At 47.0% G+C, this 17,929-nt stretch overlaps 1 protein-coding gene and 2 non-coding genes across 3 annotated transcripts in view; 1 reads left to right on the forward strand and 2 right to left on the reverse strand.

The window, feature by feature from the left end:
- The first annotated feature begins 8,531 nt into the window (after positions 1 to 8,531).
- The window catches only part of LOC126548087 (peroxiredoxin-6-like), a 150,255-nt gene continuing 140,857 nt past the window's right edge, over positions 8,532 to 17,929 (forward strand). The window contains exon 1 of the mRNA XM_050196184.3: positions 8,532 to 8,684. Within this exon, the coding sequence (XP_050052141.1) occupies positions 8,599 to 8,684 (86 nt within the window). The 5' untranslated portion in view covers positions 8,532 to 8,598. The remainder of the gene's footprint in view (positions 8,685 to 17,929) is intronic.
- TRNAG-CCC (transfer RNA glycine (anticodon CCC)) lies at positions 17,217 to 17,288 on the reverse strand. Its single transcript has one exon. It is a non-coding gene; the product is annotated as a tRNA-Gly (tRNA).
- On the reverse strand, positions 17,590 to 17,661 carry TRNAE-CUC (transfer RNA glutamic acid (anticodon CUC)). The gene has a single exon. It is a non-coding gene; the product is annotated as a tRNA-Glu (tRNA).

The following is a 17,929-nucleotide window of genomic DNA, read 5'->3' on the forward strand; positions in this document are numbered from 1 at the left end:
CCACAAACGCGCAAATCCTGGCGCCGATCGGATAGCGGCAGTCCGATGCGCAGCAGCCAGTTCGCTCGTACGCTGCCTTGCAGAGGGACACGATATCACAGCTTAACATATTGCCAGTCGCTACTTTTGCAGTCCACAAGGCAACAAAGTCGAATCATAGTGCTCGCGAAAAGACTGAGCCCGACTCTGACCGCGGAGCTCTCGTCAAAATGGGGTACGTTGTATACAAGTAGACGACCATTGCTGTTTGCCGGAAGTGCTTGGGTGTACTGAAAAATTGTTCAGGTAAACGCATCCTCGAAGAGCTGGGTTACCACCCTGCGGGATTCTCGATGGTCAGTACCCCGATCCCTAGGCGCATTCGAGACAAGTTCGAAGTGGCCCCTGTGCCCCGAAACGTCCATCCCGTCCACAACGAGGGCAGACGCAAGGCTAGAGCAGCCGCCATCCTCAAACAGATCAAGCGACACGACATTAGCGCAAGCTTCGTCGACGCTGCGGAGTACAGTGACGGGAAGACCTTTGCCGTCGTTGTGGTCGACTCGGGCGGCAACATTTCCAATAGCGCCTCGATTCGCACTTCAGACCCCGGAGTCGCCGAGCAAGTCGCCATCGCCCTCGCCCTGCTAGACGGTCGTGGGTCCGAAATCTATAGTGATTCCAAAACGGCAGTTAGGGCTTTTCAAAAGGGTTGCATCGCCAAGGAAGCTGTTCGTCTTCTTAGCGGCTCGAGTCCACATGCTCTCACAAACCATTCAATTCACTGGTTTCCCGCTCACGTAGTTTCCCGCTCACGTAGAACCTCAATGAGTCTGCCCACGAGGCTGCGCGTGACCTCACCGACCGCGCTTCCTCTTTAAGGAGCACTGACTCCCCTCCTCTCTACGGTCACAGGGACGCTCCCGCTACTCACATCGAGATTATTAAATATTTCTACATGTCCAGAAGGGTCTTTCCACCCCCTCACCCCAAGTTGAATAGGGCGCAAGCCGTTTCGCTTAGGCTCCTACAGACCAGCACATATCCGTGTCTGTCCGCTCTCCACGAGGCTTACCCCGACGTGTATCGCGACGACGCCTGCCCGTCCTGCGGCCAGACCTCCACTCTACCTCACATGCTCTGGGAGTGCGGGTCGACATACCCCAAGTTCATCAAGGAGGAGTGGGACTCGCTTTTGCGTAGCCCCGCTCTAGAAAAGCAAATCCTGGCCATCCGGCGTGCCCGCGACCGGGTTGGTGGGCTAGACCTGCCGGTCCCGACGTGGGACTAACCGGGTGCGCGACGAGCTCGCGTCCTCGCCGGACCTACAATAAAGTTTATTCACTCACTCACTTCGGTCATATGGGTCGGGGCGGCTTAAAATTCCACCGAGCAGTGCGCTGCGATCGGCAGCGCTGTGCATTTTTAAAACCTTATAATAAATTACACGCTTTACGCGGAGCACTTAGATGTGTCAATTAATGATCAGAAGGACCTACTCTAACGACTCAGTACGTTTGTAGAAAATCGTCAAAAGCGTTTCAGGGTCCCTTTAAAGGTTGCATATATATATGCTCTGCTCGCACCGCATCGAAAGAGTGCGCACGCACATATATTTCGCGCCAGAAACTTGCTTCGGACCAAAACCAAATTCAAAACGGTTTTATTTTTCATGTGGGTTTATACATGCTGCAGGAACATGTTCGTGGCAAAAAGTAAAAGCGAAATAAACAGACCGGGAAGCGACTCACGTGTAGAGAAAAGGCAAAAGCGATGCGTTCGAGAAAGTAAATGTAGAAAGCAAATTTCTAAAAGCCGAATTGGCAATCAGGAAGTCTGCACAAAATATAAATAACTAAATAAATAAATAAATAAAGGCGTCGACGCAGAATTTTCTCTGGGATTTATCTGAATGAGCGTAAGCAATTCGTAGAACCGACGTGATGTTTCGTGGTAGTATGCTGCTGTAGAATTGCGAGAACGACAGTAAAAGAACCGCGAATCAGCGAAGCGCGATTGCAACAACGAACTGTTAAGTGAGGCCCACACGAGACGACGTAGAGTAGAGGCGAGTTATAGAACCAATATTCAGTGGTGTTATAGACAGCCCGCAGCGGATGTGGACGTGGGGTGAAATGACCAGGGAGATGTAGCAAGTGAAGGAAATACACCCAACATTTATTGTGTGCACTGAACAATTATGAACCGTGATCAACTGTGCTCTGGCGGGGGCTACGTCTGGCGATCTGAAATATGAAAGCAATCTGCGAATGCGGCACAGTGCGGCATGTGCGCTGTGCTCTCGCCGCTTCATTGGCGTCGACGAGACAGGCGTAGCACGCAGGTGAATTCGCTCGCTGCTGTGGGCTCTATGCTGAAAACGAGCATCTTGTGGGACGGACAGTGGGACGGTTCTTCCGTTGGGTAAGGACAGAAATGCCTATGCATTTAAAAGCATCAGATTTCAGTGTGCCCTTATTATCTATGAATTCGTCAGTGTCATTGAACACTAGCTGCTGCGTAGAGGACGCATTCGAATAGGTCTCCTTCTACAGCTACGCAGTGCTGAGTTCGCTTTGTCACATCTTCAGGGGCTTTCTTGGTGACGGACGCTGGAATTCTACGGCAGACGTCGGTTATCCTTGCCTTGAGCTCATATGACGTCCGCTCAATCATATAAACCCGATATTTCGGATAACCCTAAAGAAATAAATCGAGTGGAGAGAGGTCAGGTGGCTTAGCCGGCCAATTTACAGGCTCGTGCCTTCCAATCTATTGTGCACGAGAAGTCGCATCCAACCAGTTTCGTGGTCAGATGTTTCTTTGTGTTGGCGCCACATGTTGCTGATACCACAGGAGTGGAAGACGTGAGAGCGGGACTTCGCTGAGAAACTCATCCACCACTCCTTCAAGGATTTCGTCCACGTAACACTGTCCACTCAGTGTGTAATAGAAGAAAATAGGACCGATTATAGCACCGGCATAAATTCCGAGCCACACATCGAGCGAACACTGGTACTGGTCAGTATGGATTGGAGTCACTCCAATAGTGTGCATTATGTAAATTTACCTGGTCGTTTTTGCAAAAATTGGCTTCATCTGTGCACATGATGTTGCTCAAAAAGTCCGGTGACTCATCGGCTTTTGTGAGGATACAATTCGAGAAATCTAGAAGATTCTGCCGGTCCCTATCTTCCAAGCATCGGGGCAGGTTAAGGTGGTACAGGTGAAAGGCCGAGTCATTTAGAATCCTCCAAATGATGACTTGGAAATTGATACCTGCGGCCACGTCCCGCACGCTAGCATGAGCGTTTGAGGCCATAAATGCTACAACATCCGCGCGTGGCTGGGACTGAAAGATGGAGTCCTCCACTGCTGTTTCTGGAGCTGCCGGTTTGGCTCAGGTTTTCCTATTTTCTGATGATAGTCGACGCATTTGGTATACCGCCACACTTCCATGACTAAACAATATATGCTGCCTTCCTCTTGTTGCCATTTGCAGCTGCCAAGGCAAGGCACATGTTTTCCTTCTGCTAATTAGGGAAAGATATGGTGAATGGGACGAAATAAAACGTACCTTTAAACCTCTGGACCGACTTTGTCAATTCACTTTCGTGGTAATAGGTTTTGTGGTCAAAAGAAGAAACACCTGTGCACTTTATCCACGTTACAACAGCTCTCGCAGCTTGTCTCCAGCTAACACCAAACGCAACGTGTTACTCCAGCTGGGGCGCAGCAGATAAAGACCTAGCTCGATCACGATGTTTTTCTTTATTTCCTTCATTTCGTTTTGGATAACTCAGAAGGAGCTTGTTCGAGGGCGCTGCTTTATGATGTGGGTCTGAGCGCAGTCACGTGTATTTCTTTCGTATTTCGCGGGGCTCGTTTATTAATCGAAAAAAAAAAGTTAGTACGCAATTAGTACGTCGCTGCAAATACCGCGTTTGGATGTCCCTTCGCTGTGCCCACAAATGCCTCATTGACACTTTGATAGTTAGGATAGTACGTCTCTAGTTAGACAATTAATTACAATTACCTAATTAAATCTCAGTAATGAAAAAAATTAGAAGCAGCTACTCCAGACACTGGGAACAATATGCACTAGGTTTTCTTCGAGTAACGCAATTGCTCTTTTTGGTTAAATCTGGGTGCATGATAGTTAATTGGGACACCGTGTGTATATTTATGGCCCCTGAGGTCAAGTGACGATGTTTCCATCCCTAATAAATGTAGTAAATTATTAGAAGAGTTCTTTTTTTCATGAGTCGTTAGCATTGCTTACTGGAAAGAGAAGCAATACTGAGACACATATCAGTCGCGTGCATTTTACACGCCGCTGATAGATGACTCTGGCGAAGGGGTCACTGAAGTCTGCAGGTTTTTTTAAAGAGTTATAAAAGCACGCAAAGCAATTTGAAACTAGGTGAACATACAGCAAGATATTCATTCTTAGACATAGGCTGTCCATAGTTTTAGAAATAATTTTTAATTGGCTACCTCCTCCTCTTTCAAAAAATTTTAATAAACTTTGTCATGTGTGTAAACTTAAATATATTGAATATGTGCATGCTGTATACAGTGGAAATTTAAAGTAATGTTGAAGTGAGAAACTGCGGATGAGGCAGGCGGCGCTGGTGCTTCTAATGCGCTTGTACTCCTGTTGTCAGGATTTGTAGGAACAAAGCAAAGTATGAATTAAAATCCGTGCACGCCTGCCCCAACAATGATGCAGTAAGCTATTAGCCCCGGTAATATTTCAAGTAAAAGGTCGAGGAAACTCAAAAGAAACCTTAAATGATGAAATGATGAAATGATGAAAATGATGGTGAAAAAACTCTGGTAATGGCTATTTAGGTGTGTGTGGGGGGGGGGGGGAGGGGGATTAAACTTCGGCTTCGCCGGGGGGGGGGGGGGGGGCGGGCTCAGCCCGGAAGGGGCTCGGGCCCAGGAGTCCCCCTCGCCCCCCTCCCCATCCTCGTAGTCGGCGCCTGCGGCCGATGCTGTTTTTTATTTGAGGAAGATTAATTGCTTTTGCGAACAAGTCCTGCTTGCTTTGATATCTGTGACGGGTGCTGATGCTTTTACATAAGTATACTAAGCAAATAAAGGAAAAAAATTATTTACTAGAATTTCATTAGGTTCAAAGCACGCTAGCAGCAATCATTTCACCGTGTTCAGTTCACGGACCCGTATGTACCTGTTGCCGAAAGGCAAGATTTTGCGCCAGTTACCTCCGCGTTGAGACAAACAGGCAGGCGGATCCTTGCAGGTCATGCGAAATGCCTAGTTACCTGTTAGGGTAATAGGAACGGTGTCTAGGAAGGGAAAAGTAGTCGATGAGCGTAATAACCACCTAGAACAGGAACGTAGTAACCTCCAATACAATATACAGTGCGTCCCAGCTAGCTTTAGCCAGAATTTAAAAATATGCGAATGCCACGTAGCTGGACAGAACAAAGGTAATTTTTAGCCGTCGCTTGGAGATACAGAAATTACTTTTTTATTCCGCCTAAGTAGATTATTAGTCTGAATTAATTAATCAACTTCTCAAATATTATATTTAGATAAAAATGTCAATGAGAAAATAGTAGAGCGACACGAAAAACTCCCGATATAACTTCCTGGTGCTCAATACGTATTACATAAAAGCGTTTTTCCGAGCGTGAAAGAAGCCCGCAAATGCACGCGAAATTGACGCGCGAATGGCCACTCGATGCACTTAGTGTGTATTCGTGGACTACTTTCACGTTTGGAAAAACACTTTTATGCAGCAGGCATTGAGCAACAGAATGCAGCATCGGGAGTTTTTCATCTCGCTCTACAGTTTTCTAGTTGGCACTGTTAATCTAATTATAATATTTGGGAAGTCGATTAAATAATTAAGACTAATTATCGAATTAGCCGAAATAAAAAAATAATAATTTGAGTATCTACAAGTGACGGCAAACAACATTACCTTGGTTCTGTCCAGCTACGTAGCATTCGCATATTTTTAAACTCTGGCTAAAGTTAGCTGGGACACCCTGTATATATAGCACATTGCCTTCATTTTTTTAAAATTTACTCGTAAGCGATTACTAAAAATATGTGTTCTAGATATATCGAAGTATGTTTGGAATTCTTTGAGATCGCCGGAAAATCCAGGACGCAGCACCAACACGACAAGTAGTACACGCAGTTCTATCTTCATATCTGCGTTTAGGCAATGAAATGCATTTTTTACCATAGCAAACACGAGGCCATGGTTTCTTCTTCCACGAACGTGAATATGCAGCTTTTGGCATCAAACCATGTTACTTAAATTAAAAAAAAATTCTCGCTCGTAAGACACCAGCAGAAAATTAAGATTAACTTGAAGAGCGATTATGTCCCATAGCTGTATTCGAGTCTCAGGCAGAAAAAGCGATGAGAGAGGAAATTTCTGGTTAGAAGGGTGGAGGTTGATTTGGCTCACGCAAGGCCGGATTGATTCGAAATCTTATTGTGATGACGTTGTCCTGCACTGTAAGAAAATATTCCGGTGGGGAGGACGTCTTCAAGCGCCAGTCGAGAAGATATTGATATCAATATCATTGCGCCACTTTTGGTACTGTTTTCTTTATGTTCATTTCGACTGATTTTTGACTAGCTTTTGTCTTCTTCATGGGGCACACTTAAGGGACTCGGTGCATCAAAATGCCGGTTTACGTTTATTTTTATGAATCGAGACGCTCAGAGACACTGTCCACGTTTACATGGCTGCAACAAAAACGCCGCGAAGCCTCCCGTCGCAGTGATCACGTGCAGTGCGTGCACCGATATCTTGGCGAGGGTGCCGCCATATTGTGTTGCAGTTGGCAACGCGTCGACTTCACCTAGGCCAATAGGGGGCGCGGATGGTGAGAGCCACAGTGAGAGTCACTGAAAAGGTGACTTTCAATGAAAAGTGATAAGCCAGATTGCTGCGGCTTGACGGTGCTCCCATATCCTGTGGTATTATAATGTTCACATTCAGTCTGGTAAAACAAAATGCCTGTTTTGTTTCCGTGGCAATTTCGAGAAATCCACTATAAGTTCCGCGCACACGACACACGTTTTATAAAAACAAATAGTAGAAAATTCAAGTGAAATTGTTTAGGCTACTAATTGTCTAAATATCTTCCATTGGCGATAAAACGTGGTTTTATGATCATTCTGTCTTACTGTCATCCCACTTTTCTTGCCAAGTTTGAAGACAAGCGTGTTGGTATAGCATATTAAAGGTTAGATTGCAAAATTCGTGCCATCATAGCATTGCTGACAACAAACACGCAGGCTCACGGCGGCAGGTTATCCTTTCCATGTATTAGTATCTGCAGCACAATCATTGCTCAAGGAAATCGGAACCAGGCCACCATTATCTGGGAGGGAGCCTTGCGGTCCAAGAACACTTGAAAAAATAGTGGTCATGCCGTACATTCATTCGATCACGCACCGTGCAAAGAAAATTAGTGAAAGATGCAATGTAAAAGTGGTGTTTCCTGCACCGGAAAGATTGCTTAGCATGTGTGCGAATGTAACCCCAGGTGCCACACAGAAACGAGGCTGTGAAACACAACACAGAAAGAATTTCGTCGACTGCAATGAAGGAGTGGTATATTCTATTCCACTTCAGTGCGGCAGAAAGTACATCGCACAGAGTGGACGATGTTTGCACGAAAGATTAAAGGAGCACGATTATAACGTTTCAAAAGCAGTCGCCTGACACCTTGGGATACATTGTAGAGATTGTGGATGTCAGCCATTCTTTATGAAATGCAAGATTGTGAGCAAAGATGGCAGCCAAATACCGCGAGAGATGATCGAAGCCGCTGAGATTGCGCGTGTGGGAAGTATGTGCGTAAGCATGCCATCCGTCTCCCTTAATGCAAAAGAAATAGATTTCTTCACGCGTTCATCTGAAATTTTGTATCCTCGTTCCTTAGTTGCGATGTCGAGTGCCGCAAAAATGATCACGTGACAATCCAGCTTGGCATTCGTGGATTGTCCCGTCTGTAAAGTTTTTTTGTCGCACTCCCCCTTTGAGTATCTTCCTGTATTTATTCCACTGACAAGGGAATAAAACGATAGTTTCACATACGGCTCTGCGGTGTGTGTTTCTCTTCTGTGTGTCTCATCAAAATGTTGCGCAATCCAACCTCTCATAAAACCTACTATTCTAAAGCGCGCGTTGCTTACTTCTTTCTCAAGTCAACCTACCCAATCAAAAACAACATCAGCCACCTTTCTTTCCATATGGGCACAGCCCAGCCGTGAAACAATCACAACGACAACAGCAACACCAACAACATTAAAGTTAAGCTTTGGAAATATATGATGTGGTTTTAAGACGCTCTCGTGTTCTGTTTGAAAGTCACGCGGTAAATAGTCGGAAAGCCGCGATCGATCGGTCGAGTAAATGGCCGTTGGCGTTCAGGGAGCCGTGACGACATTATGAGGTGGTATACGATTGGTCGGTTCCTTTCAGCGACTAATCGAACATGGCTCAACAAAGGACAGTCACCACTCTGCAAGTTTCGCTCCCAAGCGTGAAGTCCTGTTCCCGGTGCGACCGTTTCTTGGCTGGCTTTGGGTTTCCCGCCGCCGTTTGGCTTCGACGAGATGGTGAACCTCGGGGACACATTTCCAAACTTTACCGTCGAGACGACCATGGGCACTTTAGACCTTCATGAATTCTTTAAGAACAGGTGAGAATCCGGAAAAAAAAAAGGTACGTGCGAGGAAGACGGAAGCCAATCACATCATTTTCTCTGTTCTCGTCACTTCCTTGAGGCTTTCAGCTCGCGAAAGTTTTACTCCTGTGCTGTGAAAATTTTGGCCCCAACCTAATTGGGCTTGGCGTGCGAGAAGGAAAGAACAATCTGAAAGTGGTAACAACGGCAGGAACCTCGAAATCTCAGACGTCTACTTGTTGCCTCGAACAATGAGACGTCTTTATGGTTTCGAGGGACAATTGACCAGAGTAGCGAGTGCCGTAATCGAAAGCATCGCTCGCACATGCTTTAAAGCAACCTGAAGCACTAAATGCTGGAGTGCAAAGGAGTTGGCGGGTTTGGTTGCAGCTTGTTCCAAGAACTCAGAGAAATATGCGGTAGTGTGTAGAAAATTCCTGAGTCAAATTCCGCATCCACGTGGTTCATGTTGACCCACAATGAACGTTCCAACCAGTCCGTACTCACCTTTTTCACTACCCGGTGTGACGATTGATTTGGTTTACCTCAAATAACTTTAATGGCAGTTTTCAATGCCCGATCTCCTTCATGGGCTCAATTGATGCACGCGTAAGAGACAGTGGTCAACAGCCCCGTCAAACAGCGACGCACCCGCCGTGGTTGCTCAGTGGCTATGGTGTTGGGCTGCTGAACACGAGGTCGCGGGATCGAATCCCGGCCACGGTGGCCGCATTTCGATGGGGGCGCAATGCGAAAACACCCGTGTACTTAGGTTTAGGTGCACGTTGAAGAACCCCAGGTGGTCGAAATTTCCGGAGTCCTCCACTACGGCGTGCCTCATAATCAGAAAGTGGTTTTGGCACGTAAAACCCCATGATTACAAAAAAAAAAAACAGCGACGCGTCACAAGGGAAAGTACCCAAAGCGCTGCACGCAAGCGTGCATGACTTTCCCGTCGGCGCCATCTATGCGAACACAGGATAACGTGTGTAGGTGTGAATGTATTGGAATGACAATATATTGCGTACAGTAAAGTTTATAACTGGTGGCAGTGATGGTGGCGATAATCTTTTTTGGAGGTGGTCATTTAAGTGTGTGATCGGCAACGAAAGGAATGATTAAATAGGTCGAAGTAATTTGAAAAATAGGTTTACGTGGTAGAACTAAAGGAGAGAAGTATATATGTAATGTAGATGGCCAGAGCATTAATGAGGGCGGGAAACGGTAAGAAAGCCTAAAGAATGTCGGAAGAATGTACAAAATATGATGCTGATAAAAATGTGTTTATGAAAGGTTCTTTCTGTGGTCTATCAGGCGGACTAGAAAGGGGAGACGCGTACTAGAAAGGGGAGCCGTCGCTGGAGCTGCGCGTCCCTGGCGAAAGCCAAGAGCGAGTCCAGGAAGACTTCGTCGGAGTTGGCTGATCCAGTCGACGACTAAATTCAGTCCACGTAGGACGATAGTCGCACCACTCTGAGGTGGCGGTCCCAGGGCTGAGCGTGGCGTTTGCGCCACCAAAAGAGATGGCTGTGGTCGGTCGCACGGCTAGGCCACAGACCAGTTGCTGTGCGGACATTGGCGCACTTCCTAATCCATGGAGGCTCCTCAGGGGTTCGGTTCCTGCGACAGAAAGAAGTCAGGAGAGGAACGTTCGCAACGTTATAAAGCGTTCATCTGCAGTTCTTTTTTATTCCATATTTTATTAAAGCTTCTGTAAAATAAATTTATTGGTCTCGGCGTAGGTTTTAGCAGCGCATCTTCTTTAACGAAGGTGGTGGGCGTGAAATTCAATTTATGATTGCGGCATTATCATTGGCAAAGACACGAAACTGGTCTCAGTGTCCCGGGCTTGGTTCGGCTGCCGAAAGCAGAATCTCGCTACACCAGAAGAACGTCGGAACATCGCTCATAATAATTAAAACGTCGATACTAAAGTAGAAAAAAAAAGAGCAATAAAAGTGCATCACGCAGAGAACGGAGAAACATTGCGCCGCCCGGAAATCGAACCCGGGAGGTAAGAATGGGAATCTTGCATGATACCACTGCACCAGTGGCGTTTTTTTCCCTTCTTTATTGCCTGCTTGGTATACAACACAATTATATGCAGTGCATTGTCACATATAAAAGTGCTGTCACATGACCTTTAGCACGTAGGCTGTTAGAAACGCAATCGCTTCCCCGTAACAAATTCTTTCGCAATGGGGTACCACAAATGTGGTTTGAAGAGGCTTCGCAGGAGCCAATTAGTCGAGTACAGGTAGCCACTCTGGGGGTTCACACTGTGCTCTGAACGAGTCTGGTGTGTATGTCATACTCAAAAAAAAAAAAATTGTGTCTTGCTGAGTGAGCCTGTAATGAGCACGCCTGACATCCATCCTCGTATTCCATATGCTATGCATGCAAAAACACATTTGCATATCACTCGGCACCTCCCCTGTATCTGCACACGAAAGAAACCGGATTCCAAATGGGCTTATAGGTAATTCTTGAAGAGCTCCTTGTAGAGCGTCCCACAGAAATACTGCATCATGGCACTGTGAAAAATATGCTCTATTATTTCCGGTTTGTTACAAATTAAGCAATTTACTCACCAAAGTACAAGAAGACTTTTACTTTGTAAACATGGCTTTACCGGAAAAGTATCGGCATGTATCTGAAAAAAATTGAAACTCCATTTCACCCTGTGAAGGTGGTTAACGAGCGAAGCTGTGTTGGGCAGCACGGCCGTACGACTGTAGGTACAACAGAGTTACAGGGAAATGTTTTCCACCAGCACACGCACACGTGCTACGAGAAGAATCGCGCCGCGTGTCGTTTCAGCGCCACCTTTCTGCCGAGTGAGGGCACCCTGGTGGTTGCTATTCCCACTTGCATGATACCACTACACCAACAGCGCATCCGTGCAACGATCATAATAAGGATAGGATCGATAGTGAAGGAGAATGAAGAACAAAAGAATGGAATCACGAAAAAAAAAAGGGAAACATTGTGCCGCCCGGGAATCGAACCAGGGACGCAAGAATCTTGCATGATACCACTACACCAGCCGCTTTTTTTTTTCTTTATTGCCTGTTTACATAACACAGAAAACAACATGAAAAGGGATTTCAAAACCTTCTGAAAGTGATCAAATCATCAAAGAGTGTTACCCAATCAGGTGGTTCTGGCTGGGCACGGTAAAGCTCTCGCATATACGCTACATGTTCAATAAAATTTTCCCTTACAGGCCGAGCGTTAGTGTCGGCATGTCTTACCGACATTCTAGTCTTTCATATACTATGGAGGCTGAGTACCATTATCAAGTCGTAGGGAATGTCACCGTGATTCTCAACTGGTAAATATCGGATTCCATGTGGTGTAATAGGCAAGTCCTTTTTGATAGTTCGCTGAAGGATGTCCCAGTGAAATATGGGATCCCAGCATTTAATAAATACATGTTCTATTGTCTCTGGTTATTGGATAGTATGCAGTTGACTGCCCAAGGTAAAATGATTCTTTTATCTTGTAGCCACGTTTTTACAGGTAAAGTGTTTGTATGGAGCTTGAAAAAAAGGATTTTACATGCGGCCGTATCGGCATTCCTTTAACCAGTTTTAAGACGTCATGTCCACAGCCTCCACTGTATATGGTTCTGTACTTTGGCAGAGTAAACGTAACATCCAGTAAATCCTTGTAGAGCTTTTTTTTAGCGTACTCAAGTATTCTAAGAAAAATCGTACCTTAAGCATGCGAAAGGCAACAACAACCTCGCGCCAATAACATTGTATACGATGCATCGCAGTCTTATTTGTAGAAACGATGAATTCAGCTAGTGCCCCCCCCCCATTGTGTAAACAAACTTGCATAACTGTACGCAGAAATGGGTCACACTGATCTCTTAAAAATATAAAACGCGACACACTTTATCTGATAAAGAGGTGCGACACACCAAGCCCACCTTTTCTGACGGACAAAAACAGGTTAGTTCGACTAGTTCGCTCCCAACTTCCTCCCCAAATAAACACTGCAAGGACTCTATGAATTTTTTGTAGGTTAGTACGCGACATGAATAATACTTGCATAACATACCATAACTACAAATTCTCGAAGTGCTCTTGACAGCCTCATTTGAATCACGGTGCGCAGAAATGGGTCATTTGTGTCTCGAAAAAAGAAGAACCCATTCACCAGTTGACGCAAGGAGAGGTGCGCCAACCCCAGACCGCCATCCTTCACACGCCGGAAGAGATTATCTCGGCTGCATCGCTCCCAACTTGATGCCCACACGAAAACAGCGAACACGCGGTGCAGTTTCTGCACATTAATCCGGGAGCACTGTAGGACCTGCATTACGTACCAGAATTTTGTCACGAGAAACATGTTGCACGCTGTAGCTCTCGCGAATATTGACAAGTGACAGGCGTTCCATTGGTCGGCTTTTTCTTTTAGTTCTTTTGTCCGCTCCTTCCAGTACTCGCTACTGTCCTTGTAGGCATCAAGGGGTACGCCAAGGTACTTCACTGGCGTCGTGACCCAGGTTACGTTCGAAAAGTGGTCTGGTGTGGGCGCCCATCTTCCATACCAAAACCACAAACATTTCTGCCAGTTAACGAAGCTGTTAGTGACGTTACCAAACTTTCTGACGATACCAACGGTATTCAATACACTCTGCTTATCTTTACAGCACACAGCCACATCGTCAGCATATGCCAATAGCTTCACCTCTGCTGATTGAAGAAAAAAGCCCTTAATATATTCAGTTTCGATGATGGCCTGACATAGCGTTTCTATGTAGACACAAAACAGGAGTGGACTGAGTGGACAACCCTGGCGAACGGAGCGCTTCACGTTAATGGGGGCCCCCAACGTCTGATTAATTATAAGTCTGGTATCGCAGCTCCGGTACGCCATGGTCACCCCCTCAGTGATTATGTGGCCAAAATTAACGTGTTCAAGAATGGTAAGCAATATCTCGTGAGAAACACAATCAAATGCTTCCTCTAAGTCTAGCTGGAGGATCGCTTCTGCAACGCACATGGCGTCACAACACTCCAGCACACACTTCATCTTATGGATATTAGTGAAAATGGTTCTTCCACGAGTACCACACGTCTGGTGTCGGCCGACTACTTCCTGAATAACTGACTAGACCCGTCGTGCCAACACCTTCATCAATATTTTGTAGTCGCAGTTAGTAAGCGCTATGGGTCTGTAGGAGGAAAGTTGCTTGAGCTTTTCGGTCTCTTCTGTTTTCGGTATTAATACGGTATGGGACTGGCCAAAGGATGGTGGAAGTATTTTCAGTTCGTATGTTTCATTGAAAACGGCTGTTAAGATGGGAGCTAGGTGGCCTTTAAACGATTTGTACCAAGCGGCACAAAGACCGTCAGGTCCAGGCAACTTGCCAGGATTCAGGTCTTCGATGGCCTTCATCACTTCATGTTCTGTTAGCGATCGTTCTAAGGTTTCTTTAACTTCGCTCGACAGCTGTGGCATTCGTTGCAAAAATAAATTCTTGAAATCGTGCATGTTGACCGGCCTGTATGAAAAAAGTTTTATGTAAAGCTCAAAGAAAGCACGCCCCATATTATTATTATCCGTTAATACCACCCCTTCATATTCGATAGCCTCAATCCGCTTACGTGTCGAGTGCTTTTTTTCTAGTCCCATAGCTCTTTTCGTTGGCGTTTCCCCGCATGATAGCCTTTCTGCTCTCGCGCGCACGAGCGCACCTCGGAAGCGCTCTTCGTCGAACGCTTCGAGCTTCTTCTTAACAGCGCGCATATCTTCTTGATAGGCGCCCGGTTGCATGCATTCGAGCCTCGCCAATTTTTCCAATTATGATTTTAAATCCTTTTCTCTGGCCTTTTCTTGATATCGGAGTAGGCTACTTCTTCCAATTGCCTTCATTTTAATGCTTTGCTTCAGCAACTCCCATTCCTCACCAAGCCTCATAGAACTGTCTGTTCCAAAAGAATTCAGAGCAGCCACTACCTTTTCGTTGAAGGTTTCATCCCGTAGCAGTTCTGCATTCATTTTCCAGAGTTCCCAGACGAATTTGTTCCGTTCTTTCTTGCCGCCCACCCTGCATTTTACTAGGCAGTGGTCAGAATACGATATGGCGGTAACTGTATATAGCATTGGCATTTTTCTACTAAATCATATGAAAGATAGATACGGTCTAATCGTGCGTGACTTGTGCCCTGAAAGTGAGTGTAAATCACGTCTCGGTCAGCCTTAAAACAGTCAGCGATATCTTCTAATTCGAATTCGTGCATTATCTGCGCCAGGATGTCGCTGCTTTTGTCATAAACTACGCGTCGCGTAGACCTATCCTGGGCGTTCAATACGCAATTGAAATCCCCAACACAGGCTATCGTTTTTTGCACAGAGAAGTGATGCTTTAGGTTCAAAAAGAAAGTTGCCCTCTCTTGCACTGTATTAGGTGCATAAATGCAAAACACGCACCATGGGAGGTGACTCTCCGCGACGTCGCGGGCTCCCTGTCCCGTCGTGGGCGTAGCCAACAACTTGATCGGGGAGCCTTCGGTCCCCCCAATCGAGTTCCTCAGGACACTCTAATAAAGTTCTTGTCACTGTCACTGTCACGCACCATGGGACATTGCAATAGCTAAAGTCACAAAAGACAAGTCGACCAGAAGTGCACGAGAAGTAACCCTCTATGACAAGACCAGCGAGCTTCCTCACAAACAACACACACGCCGCCGAAGTCCCTAAGGCGTGGATCACTACTGTATAGTAGTTATACGTGAACCTTTGCACCATGCTCTGGGTCTCCTCCTCGCCGTCTACCTTGGTTTCTTGCACGGCTAAAACGTCGAGGTCGTGGTCCACTAGTAGTCTGTAAACCTGATTCTGTTTCCTTTTGGCGGCCAGATCTCGAACGTTTAGCGTGCCGAGGCTAAGCGACGGGTTGGTAGCCATTATTGATGAAAACCGGAGGGGAGAAGGCCCGGAGCATGGTGCTCACCTTAACGTCTAGCTGACCGCTAGACGCCTCCGTGGCCATCCGGTGGCCGTCGCCTGGGTTCGTCTTTCGTCGGCTTCGGGGTAAGCCTACGGTCAGTCTCCAGGTTCGGCTTGGGCTTGAGGGTGGAGCGCCTTCCGGGTAGCGTCTTAGCGGGCGGTGCCTCGGAGTCACCGCCGGCCTTTCCGTCGACTTTCTCCTCATGCTGCAGGGATCTCTTGACCGGTGCCGAGACGGATTCGACGCGGGCGCTAGCAGGGGTCGCGTTGTCGTCCGCCTCTGCGTGCGTTGCATCCGTAGCTGGCTGGTGGCTCTCATTTTCCTGCGGGGCCGTCCTAACGCTCTCGACTGTAGATGCTGGTTCCTTGGGGGTAGGGATATTATTCCGTCCTCCTTCGGCCTGCTTGGTCGTCGCGCCGGTTTCTGCTGCCACTTTGCCGTTTCCAGCTCCCGTGGCCGCTTCCTCAGCCTCGGTCACGTCCATCACGTGGTCTAACGTCGACGACTCGCTCTCCGCCGAACCCGCGGCTACTGCGTAGGAACGCACGCAGTCCGCATCGTTGCGTCCAAAAAGCCTGCAGCGCGAGCAACGGGGAACCTTGCATTCACGACGAACGTGGCCAGAGCCCCGGCAGCGCCGGCACTGCATGGGACGTCCTGGGGCTACCACAAGCGCAAGCTCACCGGCGACGCGGATATGGTGAGGCAGGTCGTCAACTTTCATTACAGTCTTCAGCTGCAGCAGTACTGCTCGGGTTGTCGAGCACTTGTCGGAAACGTCAATTTGCCGAAGGAGGCCAGCGTGGTCTTGACGTCTTCGTCGTCCACCCCATGCAGAAGCCAGTGGATACGAAGCTTCACCTGTTGATCCTCGGGGTCGATGACCAGGCAGCGACGCACCTTCACCTGCAGCTCCTTCAGGGCCGCCCGCTTTTGGGCAGCCTCGGCTGGCTTCATCGTCACCGCCCATACATGGTTGATTTGGTACACTCCAAGGGCGATGACGCCAGAGAGGATACCAACAGCTTGAAGCGCGTCCAGGAAATCTTCCACACGGAATGGGCGAACACGAGCGTCGCCGTGCAAAAAAACTGTGTTTAAAACGATGCGTCCTGTAGGTAGCTGGAAATAATCTGGAAATCCTTATCTTCCTCCATCGAAAGCCTGTTGCCGCGGCTAACAGCCGCATATGCCGCTCCATTGGAGCCCATGATCCTACGATCCGTTTAGCTCGGGAGCCGGAAGCAGAATGATGATACCACTACACCAGCGGCGCATCTGTTCCTTTTCTTTATTACATAGAAAACAAAACTCAAAGTATATTACAAAGTGGACACAATTACACACTTAAAACTCACGCAGACAACAAACATGCATCCAACGAGTGCATCCAATCTGGCGGAGGTTGCTGCGCAGCGTACACACTTCTTGCATAAGCAGCACTTTCGCGAAAGAAGGATTTTGTAGATCGCGGGCTTTCGGAAGCGGCGCATCCGTGCATCGCTCATTATAAGGATAGCATAGATAGTAAAGGAGAATAAGAAGCAAAGGAATGGAATCGTGAATAAAAAAGGAAACATTGCACCGCCCGGGGAATCGATCCCGGGACGCAAGAATGGGAATCTTGCATGATACCACTACACCAGCGGCGCATCTTTCCTTTTCTTTATTACATAGAAAACAAAACTCAAAGTATATTGCAAAGTGGACACAATTGCACACTTAAAACTCTGGCAAACCACAAACATGCATCCAACGAGTGCATCCAATCTGGCGGAGGTTACTGCGCAGCGTACACACTTCTTGCATAAAGAGCACTTTCGCGAAAGAAGGATTTTGCAGATCGCGGGCTTTCGGCAGCGGCGCATCCGTGCATCGCTCAGATAAGGATAGCGTAGATAGTAAAGGAGAATAAAACGCAAAAGAATGGAATCGCGAATAAAAAAGAAAACATTGCGCCCCCGGGAATCGAACCTGGGACGCAAGAATGAGAATCTTGCATGATACCACTACACCAGCGGCGCATAGTTTCCTTATCCTTATTACATGGAAAACAAAACTGAAGGTATATTACAAAGTGGACACAATTACACACTTAAAGCTCAGGCAAACCACAAACATGCATCCAACGAGTGCATCCAATCTGGCGGAGGTTACTGCGCAGCGTACACATTTCTTGCATACGCAGCAATTTCGCGAAAGAAGGATTTTGTAGATCGCGGGCTTTCGGCAGCGGCGCATCTATGCATCGCTCATGATAAGGATAGCGTAGATAGTAAAGGAGAATAAAACG

Source organism: Dermacentor andersoni, chromosome 1, assembly GCF_023375885.2.
Source record: "Dermacentor andersoni chromosome 1, qqDerAnde1_hic_scaffold, whole genome shotgun sequence".
Classification (NCBI taxonomy): domain Eukaryota; kingdom Metazoa; phylum Arthropoda; class Arachnida; order Ixodida; family Ixodidae; genus Dermacentor; species Dermacentor andersoni.